Source organism: Oncorhynchus gorbuscha, linkage group LG14 (assembly GCF_021184085.1).
Source record: "Oncorhynchus gorbuscha isolate QuinsamMale2020 ecotype Even-year linkage group LG14, OgorEven_v1.0, whole genome shotgun sequence".
Classification (NCBI taxonomy): Eukaryota; Metazoa; Chordata; class Actinopteri; order Salmoniformes; family Salmonidae; genus Oncorhynchus; species Oncorhynchus gorbuscha.
Window position 1 is genome coordinate 25,516,016 of NC_060186.1, and position 17,773 is coordinate 25,533,788.

The 17,773-nt window shown below is 42.2% G+C and overlaps 1 protein-coding gene across 1 annotated transcript in view; it reads left to right on the forward strand.

Annotated features, from left to right (window-relative positions):
• Positions 1-9,587: 9,587 nt before the first annotated feature.
• Positions 9,588-17,773, forward strand: part of LOC123994690 (putative helicase mov-10-B.1) — a 35,435-nt gene continuing 27,249 nt past the window's right edge. Inside the window, exon 1 of the mRNA XM_046297591.1 lies at positions 9,588-9,852. Within this exon, the coding sequence (XP_046153547.1) occupies positions 9,728-9,852 (125 nt within the window). The 5' untranslated portion in view covers positions 9,588-9,727. The remainder of the gene's footprint in view (positions 9,853-17,773) is intronic.

Genomic DNA, 17,773 nt, shown 5'->3' on the forward strand with positions numbered 1-17,773 from the left:
TAGTTTTGAATGTCCCATTGGTAGTTTAATCTTCCGTGTAGCTCGTCGATTTTATTCTCCAAAGATTGCATGTTTGCTAGCAGAATGGAGGGAAGTGGGGGTTTATTCGATCGCCTATGAGTGGATTTGTGTATGTGTGTATGTGTTGGAGTGAGTGTGTGTGAGTGTGTATGGCCCTGTGAGTGAGCATAGACAGTGCGAAAAATATATATAAATAAAAGGTCAATAAATACACAAGGATAACTCTGTGTAAATTCTGTGTAGCTATTTATCTGTCGTTTTGCTTGAGGATAGAAACTATTCAAGAGCCTGTTGGTGTAAGACTTGATGCAAAAGTACCTCTTAGTGTGCGGCAGCAGAGAGAATAGTCTATGGCTTGGGTAGTTGGAGTCTTTAACGATTTTCTGGGCCTTCCTTTTACACCGCCTGATATAGAGGTCCTTGACGGAAGGGAGCTCGGGTCCAATGATGTACTGGGCTGTCCGCACAACCCTCTGTAGCGACATGTGATCAATGGCAGTGCTATTGCCGTACCAATCAGTTATGCAGCCACTCAAGATGCTCTCAATGGTAAAGCTGTAGAACCTTGAGGATTTGAGGGCCCATGTCAAATTTGTTCAACCTCCTGAGAAGGAAGAGGCTCTGTTGCGCCTTCACTGTGCGTGTGTGTTTGGACTATTTTAAGTCTTTAGTCGTAATTTAAAGTATTGCTGTAGATCATGAGTTATTATTATTTTCCACGTTAATTTTATATTCTGAGGTTTTAGAGTATTCCGAAAATATTTTTAACAACGGGGGCATTGAGTTTTCAATATTAGCCAAGTATATCAGGAGATTGTTGGCAAATAGGTTTCATTTGTATTCATGTTCACCAATACCCGTTAAGTTATGGTTCTGTATCATTTTTGTCAGCAAGCAGGTAAATTGCCAGTGCAAACAGGCTGGGAATTAAAGAAGATTGAACTCTTATGCCTGAATGCCAGGAAACCTGTCACCACCCTACAATGAAGCATGGTGGTGGCAGGCATCATGCTGTGGGGATGTTATTCAGTGGCAAGGATTGGGAGACTAGTGAGGATCGAGGCAAAGATGACCGGTGCAGAGTACAGAGAGATCCCTGACGAAAACCTCCTCCATAGGAGGACCTCAGACTGAGGCGAAGGTCCACCTTCCAACAGGACAACGACCCTAAGCACACAGCCAAGACAACGCAGGAGTGCCTTCGGGACAATTCTATGAATGTCCTTGAGTGGCCCAGCCAGAGCCCGGACTTGAACCCGATCAAACATCTCTGGAGAGACCTGAAAATAGCTGTGCAGCGACGCTCTCCATCCAACCTGACAGAGCTTAAGAAAATCTGCAGAGAAGAATGAGAGAAACTCCCCAAATACAGGTGTGCCAAGCTTGTAGCATTATACCCAAGAAAACTCAAGACTGTAATCGCTGCCAAAGGTGCTTCAACAAAGTACTGAGTAAAGGGTCTGAATTCTTATGTAAATGTGATATTTCAGTTGTTTGTTTTTTAATAAATGTCCTAAAATTTCTAAAAACCTGTTTTTGCATTGTCATTATGGCGGTAGTGTGTAGATTGGGGGGGGGGGGGACTATTTAATCCATTTTAGAATAAGGCCGTAACAAATATGAATACTTTCAGAATGCACTATGCACTCCTTTCTTGAAACATTCATATTTTAACAGCCTTGTCGATAATAGACATGTTTGTGCAGTGGTGAACCTGCAGGCCTTCAGTGTGTGACAGGTTTGTGAATATGAAAGGAAAGCAACCGAAATACCAGCGCACTCATTTAGGAGAGTGCACTTTCTGTAAAAAACAGAAGCACCAGTGGTGTAGAGGAGGGTATACGCAGGTATAAACCCTATACCCAGTGGGCATTGTGTATACTCACTTCTTAATCTCTACTGATGCATATCAAAGTAGTGTAGTGGAGGTATGCAACTCATTATGTAGTACACAGTGGTGGTCAGTGCCATTTAAGAGGAGGGAAAACAATTTTGTTTTCATGAGCGTGGCCTTATTTCTATTACAGCATATTGGATGAGTCTCATTCATATTCCATTCACACAGTTCAATGTAACATCGATAGGTTTAGGCTTACTACATGATAAACATTTTCACTATACCCCATCATGAGGTTGCTACAACCTAGCCTATGAATGAAAGTTTACAATGTAGGTGCACACAGCTCGAGAGACAAATTTAGAGGTGACAGGCACCTGACACAGGATGTAATCTTTAGTCCAACAGTTGCAAACGAGAGTTTCTATTGGACAAATTCAAGTATGTTTATGCATGTTTTGTACAGTCTGTAAGCAGTTACACCGGCTGGCCCCGGTGGCAATAAATTAGTAGAACCAGAAGCTTACCTTGACTTGGAAGAGTTCCAGTGTTGTGTTCGATAGTCATAGCCAGCTAGCTAACATAGCATCCCTCTGTTTGAGCAGGGAGTTTCAGTAGACTGAACTAGCTAGCTGCATTTGCTAGCTAAGTGAAACTGAAACTGGGGGGAACAAATATATATTTCTCTTGCTTCTCCTTCATTTTGTAAGAAATTAAATTCGTTCAAAACTATTGTCTTTCTGAGTCAACTACTCACCACATTTTATGCACTGCAGTGCTTGCTAGCTGTAGCTTATGCTTTCAGTACTAAACTCATTCTCTTATCCTTTGATTAGACGGAGAGCATGTCAGTTCATGCAGCAAGAGCTCTGATACGTTGGAGGACGTCCTCCGGAAGATGTCATAATTACTGTGCAAGTCTACGGAAGGGGGTGAGGACCATGAGCCTCCTAGGTTTTGTATTGAAGTCATTGTACCCAGAGGAGGACGGAGGCTAGCTGTCTTCCGGCTACACCATGGTGCTACCCTACAGAGTGCTGTGGAGGCTATTGTAGAACTTCTTTGAAAAATAGTGTTTTAAATCAATTATTTTGGGACGTGGTTATATTTAATATCTAAAAAGGATCACTAAAAATGTTTAAAATGTATTTATGAAATTCACTGAGGATGATAGTCCTCCTCTTCCTCTGGTGAGCCTTCACTGGTAGTACAATAGAGAAAACATGCAGATTAGCCTACGCAATCACAAAGCACATGAAATACACTGAACAAAAATATAAACGCAACATGCAACCATTTAAGATTTTACTGAGTTACAGTTCAAATAAAGAAAATAGGTCAATTGAAGTAAATTAATTACGCCTTAAATCTATGGGTTTCACATAAATGGGAATACATATGTGCATATTTTGGTCACCGATACCTTAAAAATAAGGTAGGGGCATGGGTCAGAAAACCAGTCAGTATCTGGTGTGAAAGACCCCTTCGCATAGAGATGATCAGGCTGTTGATTGTGGCCTGTAGAATGTTGTTCCACTCCTCTTCAATGGCTGTGCGAAGTTGCTGGATATTGGTGGGAACTGGAATATGCTGTCGTACATGTAAATCCAGAGCATTCCAAACATTCTTAATGGGTGTCATGTTTGAGTATGAAGGCCACGGAAGAACTTGGACATTTTCAGTTTCCAGGAATTGTGTACAGATCCTTGCGACATGGAGCCCTGCATTATCATGCCGAAACATTAGGTAATGGCGGCAAATTAATTGCACGACAATGGTCCTCAGAATTCCATGCTGCTATCTCTGTGGATTCAAATTACCATCGATAAAATGCAATTGTGGTCGTTGTCCCTAAACTTATGCCTGCCCATACCATAACCACACCGCAACCATGGGGCACTTTGTTCACCGCTCGCCCACACGACGCAATACATGTGGTCTGCAGTTGTGAGGCAGGTTGGACGTACTGCCAAATTCTCTAAAATGCTGTTGGAGGAGGCTTATAGTAGAGAAATTATCATTAAATTATCTGGTTAACAACGCTGGTAGACATTCCTGCAGTCAGCATGCATGCTTCCTAAAAACCAAACCAAATTAAGAAAACAAAAAACAAAAGCTATATATCAAATAAATTTATATAGCCCTTTGTACATCAGCTGTTATCTCAAAGTGCTGTACAGAAACCCAGCCTAAAACCCCAAACAGCAAGCAATGCAGGTGTAGAAGCATGGGGGCTGGGAAAAACTCCCTAGAAAGGCCAAACCCTAGGAAGAAACCTAGAGAGGAACCAGGCTATGAGGGGTGGCCAGTCCTCTTCTGGCTGTGCCGGGTGAAGATTATAACAGAACATGACCAATATGTTCAAATGTTCATAAACGACCAGCATGGTCAAATGATAATAATCACAGTAGTTGTCGAGGGTGCAGCAAGTCAGCACCTCAGGAGTAAATGTCAGTTGGCTTTTCATAGCCGATCATTAAGAGTATCTCTACCGCTCCTGCTGTCTCTAGAGTGTTGAAAACAGCATGTCTAGGACAGGTAGCACGTCCGGTGAACAGGTCAGGATTCCATAGCCGCAAGCATAACATTTGATACTGGAGCAGCAGCACGGCCAGGTGGACTGGGGACAGCAAGGAGTCCTCATGCCAGGTAGTCCTGAGGCATGGTCCTAGGGCTCAGGTCCTCAGAGAGAGAGAAAGAAAGAGAGAATTAGAGCAAGCATACTTAAATACACACAGGACACTGGATAAGACAGGAGAAGTACTCCAGATATAACAAACTGACCCTAGCCCCCCGACACATAGACTACTGCAGAATAAATACTGGAGGCTGAAATAAAATAAAATATGAAGTAACTGCCAGGGTGTTTCTTTTGGGTCACTTTTGCCGGTCCCAATCCCAGATAAAGGAGGAGGGTTGGAATTGTGACATAAAAAAAACAAGAAGAACAAGAATCAACAGAAGTTCATTTGTAGTTCTAAACTAATTTTGGGTGTTTGGGTGTTTTTTACTCACTTTGTCTCTCCCACGATGTTTTTCCTCTCTACAACAGCGTCCATCACAATTACATGCACATGGCCATTTAGCGACTTCTAGGACAGCCAATAGCTACTTTCCTTACTGATGATGTCATGACTTCCGCCGAAGTCGGTCCCTCTCCTGGTTCGGCGTTCTACGTCACCGACCTTCTATCCATCATTGATCCATTTTTCATTTTCCATTGGTTTTGTCTTGTGTTCCATCACACCTGGTTCCAATCCCATTAATTACATGTTGTATATTTAACCCTGTTTCCCCTCATGTCCTTGTCGAAGATTGTTTGTTGTATGTAGGTGTTCATTGTTAATTCTGGTGTGCGACGGGTTTTGCACCCTCTATTTGTTATACTTTAGTTTTCGGAGGTTTTGATGTTTATTAAACAGCTCCGTTTTTACCAAGTTAATTATCCTGCGCCTGACTTCCCTGCCACCAGCACGCACCACATTACAGAGGAGTTGTCAACACTGATGTGTTTTTAGCCACCGGTACTTTATATAGCTACAGTCAATTATGAGTGCATGTATACTTATATTAAATATATCATTATCAACATACGCCTACTGTATGATAGCTAGCAAATGAATTAGAAAACTAACGTTAGCCTGCCTAGCTGGAACTTCTGAAGAGGGATTTTTTTTCATTTTTCTACAATTTCCAAAAGATAATCAAACTAGATCATCAAATTTTAAAATGTTCAGAAGAGAATTCCAGGACCACGGAGCTAAGTAACTAAAACAATTTCTACCATGACCTGTTCTAATTTTTGGTACTGTTAGAAGCAAATGAGAATGGGACCGTATTTGATATTTGTTTACTGACCTGACTAAAAAAAGAACAGATAAAATAGCATTTGACCCAATATGACCTTCTAAATCAGTGTATACCAGTGTTTAAGCCTACGCAAGGTCAATGAGGACCAGCCAACAGCGCTGTAGAGATCACAATGATTCGTTAGACGTTTTTGATTTGTAATGAACCTGAGGGCTGCATGATACACTGAATCAAGTGCTCTCAGGGTAGTGATTGAGGCCTGCATATCACTAAAATCTAAAACCGCCAGTAATGTACATCGTACCAGCTCCTTCCTGGCCTCAAAAGAAAAACAAGCCTTATGCCAGTAATAAAAACCTATTCTCAGCTTGAGCTTCCTTATCAAGTTCTCTACATGCACAGTGAAGCTCAGCTTGTCATCAACCCACACACCCAAATATTTGTACACTTTAACATGCTCTATAGTATGGCCAGCCAATGTAGCAATGATATGATTAGTAACACGCCTGGCATTTTAAAATAACATGCATTTTGTTTTACCTGAATTTAGAACCAGCTTTAAAATCATACAGATTCTGTTGTATGATGTTAAATACTCTTTGGGCAGATGAAGAGGTCCCAATGAACGTCCCAAGGGAATACGGGTACATCCTTGTATACCATTAATTATGTTAGCAAATTTTGTGAACAAAAACAGTTTAGAACTCACACAATATATAAACCTACGTAATTCCCAAACATTCCAATTTATGAAAACGTGAAAATGACCGTATCTATGTGGTCGCTTGTTAGAAAAATCTCTAAAACGTATCATTCTTCCTGGGGTGTAACATTATATGAACAGATTTTACAAAGATTGTGTTGCTAAAAATGTTATTCAGTTCCACTATAAATGCAACAATGTTTCACACATGTTATTTTCAAAGAGATTGCTAATGTAGAGGACTGCTAATTCCTTATTACATTTACATTTACATTTAAGTCATTTAGCAGACGCTCTTATCCAGAGCGACTTACAAATTGGTGCATTCACCTTATGACATCCAGTGGAACAACCACTTTACAATAGTGCATCTAAATATTTTAAGGGGGGTGAGAAGGATTACTTTATCCTATCCTAGGTATTCCTTAAAGAGGTGGGGTTTCAGGTGTCTCCGGAAGGTGGTGATTGACTCCGCTGTCCTGGCGTCGTGAGGGAGTTTGTTCCACCATTGGGGAGCCAGAGCAGCGAACAGTTTTGACTGAGCTGAGCGGGAACTGTACTTCCTCAGTGGTAGGGAGGCGAGCAGGCCAGAGGTGGATGAACGCAGTGCCCTTATTTGGGTGTAGGGCCTGATCAGAGCCTGGAGGTACTGAGGTGCCGTTCCCCTCACAGCTCCGTAGGCAAGCACCATGGTCTTGTAGCGGATGCGAGCTTCAACTGGAAGCCAGTGGAGAGAGCGGAGGAGCGGGGTGACGTGAGAGAACTTGGGAAGGTTGAACACTAGATGGACTGCGGCGTTCTGGATGAGTTGTAGGGGTTTAATGGCACAGGCAGGGAGCCCAGCCAACAGCGAGTTGCAGTAATCCAGACGGGAGATGACAAGTGCCTGGATTAGGACCTGCGCCGCTTCCTGTGTGAGGCAGGGTCGTACTCTGCGGATGTTGTAGAGCATGAACCTACAGGAACGGGCCACCGCCTTGATGTTAGTTGAGAACGACAGTTTGTTGTCCAGGATCACGCCAAGGTTCTTAGCGCTCTGGGAGGAGGACACAATGGAGTTGTCAACCGTGATGGCGAGATCATGGAACGGGCAGTCCTTTCCCGGGAGGAAGAGCAGCTCCGTCTTGCCGAAGTTCAGCTTGAGGTGGTGATCCGTCATCCACACTGATATGTCTGCCAGACATGCAGAGATGCGATTCGCCACCTGGTCATCAGAAGGGGAAAGGAGAAGATTAATTGTGTGTCGTCTGCATAGCAATGATAGGAGAGACCATGTGAGGTTATGACAGAGCCAAGTGACTTGGTGTATAGCGAGAATAGGAGAGGGCCTAGAACAGAGCCCTGGGGGACACCAGTGGTGAGAGCGCGTGGTGAGGAGACAGATTCTCGCCACGCCACCTGGTAGGAGCGACCTGTCAGGTAGGACGCAATCCAAGCGTGGGCCGCGCCGGAGATGCCCAACTCGGAGAGGGTGGAGAGGAGGATCTGATGGTTCACAGTATCGAAGGCAGCCGATAGGTCTAGAAGGATGAGAGCAGAGGAGAGAGAGTTAGCTTTAGCGGTGCGGAGCGCCTCCGTGATACAGAGAAGAGCAGTCTCAGTTGAATGACTAGTCTTGAAACCTGACTGATTTGGATCAAGAAGGTCATTCTGAGAGAGATAGCGGGAGAGCTGACCAAGGACGGCACGTTCAAGAGTTTTGGAGAGAAAAGAAAGAAGGGATACTGGTCTGTAGTTGTTGACATCGGAGGGATCGAGTGTAGGTTTTTTCAGAAGGGGTGCAACTCTCGCTCTCTTGAAGACGGAAGGGACGTAGCCAGCGGTCAGGGATAAGTTGATGAGCGAGGTGAGGTAAGGGAGAAGGTCTCCGGAAATGGTCTGGAGAAGAGAGGAGGTTCAAATGCAGAAGTCTTCATCAACAGTAGGTGACATTACACTACTATAGCTGGGACAACGTATTTTCATAGTAAAACAGGTTGGGCCCCATACAGGATATTTCTCACACACTCACTTAGATCATTCAGAACACTGTCACAACAGGATACTCCTAGCCACAGGTGCTAGCCGGGAGTTCGGCCATAACTCCCCTGAAGATAGGGACGCACACACATTACACACGGACTCTTGAGGACAGGACAGGGACGCATACGCTCTTACACACTGACCCCAGAAGACAGGGACGACGCACATACAATACACACATAGCTGCCGAGGACACCCAGATAAGACACCCACAGACTGGCAGAAAGCCTAGACTTAGAGACAAACTAGCACACACACATAATCTCCCTCCCAGCCGAACATTGTGTGACTGAAGATAGCGCACACACCAGATCTCCTTTTCAGCTGAACATGGTGTGACGACCAAGAACAGGCATGGCAGGATTCTACGATGAAGGACAGACAACAGAGCCAATGCCGGACGACTACACCCAGCCTGATCCAATCCGAAGATCCGATCTCCTAGAAATCAACCTACTTTCTGTTGTGTATATGAAGCTTGTACTCACTGTTAGCAAGGTGCTTTTTCTGCTAGTCTCTGATGAGCTAACAGAGGGGCCCGTATATACGCTGTACCAAATATCTTCACTCTGAATAAACCTGTCGCTTGTCGTACAATCTACCACCTTGTCTGCATCGATCCTTGACCGACTCACCCTTTATCATATCCCGTTATCAACACTAACAGCAAGCACACTGCCATACAAAAAAAAACTTCCACTCACCAGGTGATGATCATTTGAAAGTTAACTTCTTTTTGAAAGATAAATTATAGAAAAGGGAGAAGCTAACAAATGAGCAACAACATCCTCTTTGATAACACCTGCTGCAGGGCCGCAAACGAGCCCACAACGAAAGCTAGCTAGACCGTGGAGAAACTATTGCGCAGTGAGCTGTTGGGAGTTCAAGAAGGCAGAAGCACAGCTAGAACAATGAAGTTACCAGGTTTATTTGCATTATTAGAGTTTAACCTGTAGTTGTTGGCTCTCTTCAAAAGTAAAATATCATATTTTAGCTGAAGTTCAGATATTTTTGGTTCTTTAACTTGTAAATATGTTTATGGGCGTTTCCTAAAATAGTGATTTATTTGTCTTTTCACTTCATTTTTAACTTTTGCAGAGTATGATATTATTATTCCCCTATTAGGTGTAACCTTGTAAAGTTGTAAATATCTTTGATAGGAAACTCCCCCCGAGTAGTGATGTGTCCGGTTTCGTTTCTTCAGTCTGACAGGATTTCCGCAGATCCTACTCAGTGGCTCCATGATCACTTATGTTTTCTACACAATGAAACTCAAATAGCTATATTTTCTCAAAGTAGCCTATTTCACCAGCTGCTCACAATCGGATATCACCATGAATGTAAGAACGCGTTGCCAAATTGGACTGGATTTTTATGAATTCTTGAATGAAACAAATCGAGCATCAACCAAACTTAAAAGTGACCTCCGAGACATCTACAACTCAGAGTTTCGAAACAGGTAAACTTCATCGATGATTTGTTCAAACTTGGAGACTTGTTGACAACTCCATTTGTGCACCTTCTGTGACTTATAATAAGATTTTAACCCCCAACATTTCTCGAAATGTTCACCATCAGTGTAAAGCCCTAGTTTGGCTATTGTTTCTAGAATACCTTTTTTGGAACGTAAACCATACACGAATTTTGAACTCGCGGCCCCTCTACATCCTGCTAACTCAACATGTCAAGTGCATGTTACAGGAAGAAAAGTAAACAAAGTCTACTTATAAAGACGTAAAAAAACAGGGTTACATGTAGCCTATAGTTAGTGTATGGCGATGTCAGATGCAGAACTAGCAGACCAGATACTTCAGAGGACGTGGCTACTTAGCCTGGATAGTGGCGAGAAGCAACGGGCCTTGTGCATCGGACACTAGCCTCATTGTATGACAGGAAGAGACGGGGGGGACAACTTTTTTTTTACAGGGGTGTTGGGGGGGGAACACTTAAACCACATTAATTTCCGAAAATGTAATAGGCTATTTAAATCAACTTGTCTAGTCAGATAAGCTGCAGGCCTAGCATACGCCTGCCTCTCTTCTGTCAACTTGAACTAGAAGAGAAATAATGACAATGCATACATCAGAAATAATGCAACCAGCTAGCTGACATCTGTAAAGTTATCTTTCATAGTTGATCCTCTCGACGGCATCGGGGAGAACGCAATAGCGCTTAACAGTGTAGCCTAAATATTCTTCCCTTGCAAACATGTTAAGATTAAAAGCAGTTAAAACGAAAATATGTTTCTGATAAGAATGAACTTCGTCATTGATGCATTCTACGTGGTTAAAACAGTGAGCTGTTATGTAAAACAACACACTCTTATTTGCATTTGTTTGAGGTACGGAAATAAAAAAAACTTACTGTATTTCTCCACTCCTTTTCCCCAGAAAAAAAAATAACATTTGGTGCATCATTGTACTGCAAGAAATACTTAATTCTGCAGGAGTTCATTTCATATTAGGCTACAAGTGAGATGTTACAGGCCTGTCTGTTTCCAGATTTCAGTTAGTACTTCATTTAACCCATCTCAAGTTCAGTGATCATTTTAGTAATCTCGTTTCCGCTCTCTTGTTGGTTGGAAAAGTAAACATATGTGAATTCTTCATCTTTCACAATACTCAAAGTAGACAATGTAATAACGACATTAGTCTTTGTCATATTTAAGTGGGCATAGTAAAACCTAACGTTTATTCTGAACATACAGGATACTTTAGCACAATTAAATAGTGGCCATACATTCAGTAATGGCAGTGTAGTACAATTCAAGGAATACTTGTACATTGGTGCAATAGAAGCAGTATTGTGGGTGTAGAGAAGTGCAAGGAGACATTGTGACAATGACATGGAGGGATCAATTACTTTATTGTACATTAGAACAGAAATGTGCCTTCTGGTTTTCCCAACACCCTGCAGTGCCGCACCCCTCCATCCTGGGGCTCTGCACTGCTGTTGACTCAACTTGTGTGTATTTGTTTGTGTTGGGAAAGGGAGAAGACATTTTCCATTCTCACCAATGGATTATAAAAAGTTGTATTACATTCTATGGAGTCATCCACATCTTTATCCAGCATATTGTCCATCTAGAGAGGGATAGACGGGCCTGACAACACAAGCTGACTCTGTAGTCCACCCTAGGAAAAATGTCTGCCATCAAGCATCATTGTCTGGGGGGGGGACAACACATTTAACTCTCCAGTCATTTGTTTATCGGCACAATGTTGATGGGACATTTCAATTTGATTATAACCCACAAACACCCGAGATGAATTGCTAGCCTAGGCAGCACCTAATAAATTATCTAAGCCAAATCGTCCAAGTTATTCGTCCTCATCAATATAACACTAGACAGAGATGCATGCCACTTTCATACATTAGGCTTATGATTGGTTGGCATTTCGGTAGGCTAGCTAGCTAGATACAGTATCTAACGTTAAGCCTTATAAAATGTAGCTAGTCCTCTCCTTAGTTATTTAGCTAACGTTCGCTAGCTAGGGTCCATTACAGGGTTAATTGGGCAAGCAGCTATGGTAACTTACCAAAAAATGCATGGCTGTAGCTATTGTGTCTCTCAGAATTAGTTATTCAAGTTAGCGAGCTAGTATAATTTGCTAGTCAAAAGTTGCGACCTAACGGTAGCTAGATAATGTTGATAAAAGGATATGTAGAAGGGTGAGCCGGTTAAGGATCGATTCAGACAAGGTGGTAGATTGTACGACAAGCGACAGATTTATTCAGAGTGAGAATATCTGGTACACGTATATACGGCTCTCCCATTCGCTCGCACAGAACAGCAGGAAAAAGAGAAAGAGTGAACCGTTACAATACAATTTATACAAAACAGAAAGTAGGTTGATCCTGGGAGATCGGATCTTTTGATTGGTTCAGCTGGGCCGTCCGTCTGTAGTCTTCCGCCATTGGCTCAGCTGGGCCGTCCGTCACTCTAGAATCCCGCCGTCACATCCGTTCAGCTAAAGGGGACTGTGTGTGTGCTGGATAATATATAATAATAATAATATAATAATAATAATAAATGCCATTTAGCAGACGCTTTTATCCAAAGCGACTTACAGTCATGTGTGCATAGATTCTACGTATGGGTGGTCCCGGGAATCGAACCCACTACCCTGGCGTTACAAGCGCCATGCTCTACCAACTGAGCTACAGGGGTGTGTGTGCGTGAGTTATCCTGTAGAGGGCCCCACATCCTTTACTGTGATTTGTAGCCATGTATTTAGCAGTAGGCTGATCACTTGCATAAGAGAATAGCAATTCTTTACAAAAATTACCTTATATTACTGGCTAGCTAGAGATGTTAATGCAACGGGTCACAATCAATTTTTTTCCTGTCGCAAAGTTAGCTTTTTGGCATCGACAGCCATTGCTTGGCCTCCAGACACTGAGTGGAACAAATATATAGCTAGCTAGCAGATTAGCTAGACAAATAACACAATCATGTTACCTGAAGTAAAATGCAGCTGATCCAAGCACGACGTTATATTTCAACAAACCCCAACAACAACAACATACTATGGAACGCCGTTTGTCTTTGCTTGTCAAAAAGATACAACAATATTCGACACGTCAAATAACACAATTATATTATAGATTGTTGTGTGTGCTGCAAGTGCAAGCCAACCGCCACCAAACAAACCGGATTTTAAAAAATAAAAAAAGGCAAATATCTTTAACGTTATTAGCAACTTCTGGGGTTGCTAGCACCAAATTGCAACCAGCCTGAAAACAATTACCAGTAGAAACTGTAGTCATTTTCAATATTCTTAGCAATTATTTAGGAATCCTTGTAAGTATTCACTAGGTAGCCACTTGTTGTTCGCCTATTGGAATTGAACTTCAGTTCACGAAGAAAAAAAACGCGCTATCCAGCTACTTAACCCTGTTTCCCAAAGCTAACGTTATAAGCAGCCACCTAGCTTCGTCTGGCTAGTGGGGCCTGATCCGACCAGGGTATGTGTTGGGAAGTTAGCCACAATAGTGGAATTTGCGATTCGCTTTCAAATTAAAAGTCCCTTGTTGAAAGAGACGCAGAAGGTTACAATTGGTGGAATCATGCCATATTTAGACTAGTTCATGTTGAACAGGGTTCGATTGGGGATCACTGAAATGGGGTATCCGTCTACTCAGTACCCAAGTACTTTTTTCCCAAAGTTCTCAGACTCCCAAACATCCACATTGCATTCCCTCTGGAGTAGTGTTCAATACACATTGTTGGTTGATTAGTACAATACATGTGGCTCAATTCACAGTGGTTTCAGACTCCCGCAGAGCTATGATGCTAAGGTTCTCTGGGTATCACTGAGTAGACTTATACCCGATGTCATTGATCCACAATTCATAGGTAAGGCTGTACAGTGAAATAAGTTTGACCCCCGATGCAAAGTATTTTCTGCGATTGGGTGTGATTTCAACAGATTTTTGTCAAAATAACATAGACGTTTGTTGATTTTATATAACATGCTAACCTCGTTGTAGCATGATCTATTCAATTATGGCATAATTCCACTATTTGTATCTCTGTCAATAATATACTTTTATTCTGAAGGCTAACCGCAAATTCCACAGTTGTTGCTAATCCTTATTGTCGCTAGCTTCACATAGATGGGTCCAACCACTGTTAATCAAATAAGAACGGTCTTATAAATTACTTATATTTTAGATGATGATACTTAGCTAGGTAGTTAGTTAGCGAGCTAACTATAGCTACTGAAACAGATTGTCGTTGTGCTATGTTTTTTGGGAAGGCCATTGTTTGCATCCGTCTAGGGTCCATAATAGCTTGCTTGCTTTTTTTTATGACCATCACTGACCAGAGCTTGGGGAAGGGCAAAACTTTACCAGCGTCGACACGTATCGATGAGTCGTTGTGACATGAAATACGAGTGATATTGTTATAACTACGTAAAAAATATATTTAGGTGTTAAATTATTAAGTCCAGTTTGGTCAACAAGATTATTTGACACGTCAAATAGTCTTGTGTTGTATGACGTGTATCCTTTTTGACACGCAAAGACCCAACCGGCGTTCCATAATATACACAGCACTCGATTTAGCTGATGTTTACCTACCATCTACCACTACACTCACAAAAAATATATAAATAAATACCATACTCCACAATTTAAATATATTTAGTCCTACGTCAGGATGGGACGCCACCACTTGACACACTGTAACTCTTCTGACATCAAATATCGCTGACCCAAATACCTCTCTGCAGATGCCACCACAACCTCTATTTTCTGCGACTTTACGTTCCATCCATGCAGTAGAGTTGATAACCATTGCTATGTGCCAAAAAAAATCCATTATTACTGAAACATATAACTTGTTGGTTTATCCTTCTGTACTGGTACAGATCTACTACTCACACCACCCCTCTCAGGATCCCTTGACCCATCTTCCTCTACTTTCTTCACTGCCTCAGCATATGACAACTTCTGCACCACTCTAATCTTGGAAACCTCAACCTGCCTCTCTGGCACGGGAAATTTCTGATCCCCAGCCACATGGTCACCCCTACAAGTATTCACCCCCTTGGTGTTTTTCCTATTTTGTTGCATTACAACCTGTAATATACATTTTATTTTTACTTGGATTTCATGAAGTGGACATACACAAAATAGTCAAAATTGGTGATGTGAAATCGAAACGATGACTTGTTTGGGGGAAAATTTGAAAAGTGGTACATGCATATGTATTCATCCCCTTTGCTATGAAGCCCCTAAATAAGATCTGGTGCAACAAATTACCTTCAGATGTGAACAAAATTAGTTAGATTGCACACAGGTGGACTTTATTTAAGTGCCACATGATCTTAGTATATATACACCTATCCTGAAAGGTCCCTGAGTCCGCAACACCACTAAGCAAGCGGCACCATGAAGACCAAGGAGCTCTCCAAACAGGTCAGGGACAAAGTTCTGGAGAAGTACAGATCAGGTTGGGTTATAAAAAAAATATCAGAAACTTTGAACATCCCACGGAGCACCATTAAATCCATTATTAAAAAATGGAAAGAATATGGCACCACAACAAACCTGTCAAGAGAGGGCCACCCACCTAAACTCACAGTCCAGGCAAGGAGGACATTAATCAGAGAGGCAACAAAGAGACCAAAGATAACCCCGAAGGAGCTGCAAAGCTTCACAGTGGAGATTGGAGTATCTGTCCATAGAACCACTCTAAGCCGTACACTCCACACAGCTGGGCTTTACGGAAGAGTGGCCAGAAAAAAGCCATTGCTTAAAGAAAAAAACAAGCTAACACATTTGGTGTTCGCTTAAAGGGATGTGGGAGACTCCCCAAACAGATGGAAGAAGGTACTCTGGTCAGATGAGACTAAAAATGAATTTTTTGGCCATCAAGGAAAACGCTATGTCTGGTGCAAACCCAACACCTCTCATCACCCTGAGAACACCATCCACAGTGAAGCATGGTGGTGGCAGCATCATGCTGTGGGGATGTTTTTCATCTGCAGGGACTGGGAAACTGGTCAGAATTGAAGGAATGATGGATGGTGCTAAATACAGGGAAATTCTTGAGGTATACCTGTTTCAGTCTTCCATAGATTTAAGACTGGGACGGAGGTTCACCTTCCAGCAGTACAATGACCCTAAGCATACTGCTAAAGCAACACTCGAGTGGTTTAAGGGGAAACATTTAAATGTCTTGGAATGGCCAAGTCAAAGCCCAGACCTCAATCCAATTTCAGAATATGTGGTATGACTTAAAGATTGCTGTACGCCAGCATAACCCATCCAACTTGAAGGAACTGGAGCAGTTTTGCCTTGACATCTCAGTGGCTAGATGTGCCAAGCTGATAAGGACACCCCAAGAGACTTGCTGCTGTAATTGCTGCAAAAGGTGGCTCTACAAGGTATTGACTTTGGGAGGGTAAATAGATGCACGCTCAAGTTTTCAGCTTTTTTGTCTTGTTTCTTGTTTGTTTCACAGTAAACAATATTTTGTATCTTCAAGGTTGTAGGCATGTTATGTAATCAAAATATACAAATCCCCCCCCCAAAAAAATCTATTTCAATTCCAGGTTGTAAGGCAACAAAATAGGAAAAATGCCAAGGGGTGAATACTTTCGCAAGCCACTACCACTACTTTCACCAATGCTACACATTCCTTTATCTCATGCCCTTCTGCACACTTCTCACACCTAGGAACCTCCGACACACTGCTGCCACATGCCTATAAGCTTGACACCTATAACAACATAATGTATTCGGCACAAAAGCTCATACAGGATCATTTATATATCCTAACATCACTTTGTCGGGCAAATATTCAACATCAAAACTCAAAAGAACAGACCATGTCTGTGTCGCATCAAGCGACGAGCATCACAAACACCGGGAATCTTCCCCTTCAGTTGGTCAGCTTTCACATTTACCACTACCCCAGTAATCACTCCTTTCAATGGCGCCCATTTTCTTGAGAGCAAAACAATTCACGTCTCTTGCCCCCATTCGTTTAACGTGGTGCGCCTACTCCCTCTGACCAGCAGAAACACAAACAATTATCACAAGACCACTTCTGGTTACCCTCATCGACTCCACAGCACTCAACTCTGTTTTCACACACCCTGGGTCCACTTTTTCCAAAAACATCACTCCTACTGTTACAGACTCATCTTTATCCTGACCATGTTGCAAGCCTCGGGCTCCGAGAACTTCACCACACCGACCACCTCTGATACTTCTCCCTCATTCACTTCCATTTCTCCTCCTGTCTTCAACTCACTCTGCTTACTATTCCTACCATTCTTCTGCACCAAAGCTCAGTCATGTGAAATCTGTAGATTAGGGCCTAATTCATTAATTTAAATTGACTGATTTCTTTATGAACTGTAACACAGTAAAATCTTTGAAATTGTTGCGTTTTTATGTTTTTGCTAAGTTTACATCTGTCCCTCATTTTAAGTTCAAACCTGTTACATGAACTGAACTCTCGTATTAATATGGTGAAAATTCCTTTAAAAATATATTTTTCAAAATAACCAAATCCTAGACTAGAACCAGCTCATCTGCTTTTACATCATTTGTCCATATGCTGGAGTTTTGTGGTGGAAAACTGAGCGGGTCGAGTATAACACGCCAACCCTGTTTCCTATGGGTGAAGCTTGTATTCAATTGCCACTCCCGGTTGTACACCAATAGCTACAAGCCGGTGTCTATTCCATAAGTTACCACGGGATAAATCTATGATGTTAAAATGCCTATTTGCTCTATTCCATCTGACTGCGCAATCCGCTGTCTCATCAGCCCAGCCAGGCACTTTATAAACTTAATCTCCACTATAAACAGCATCTAGACATTATCTCGTATTTCTTTTAGACCTAACATTTCATTTT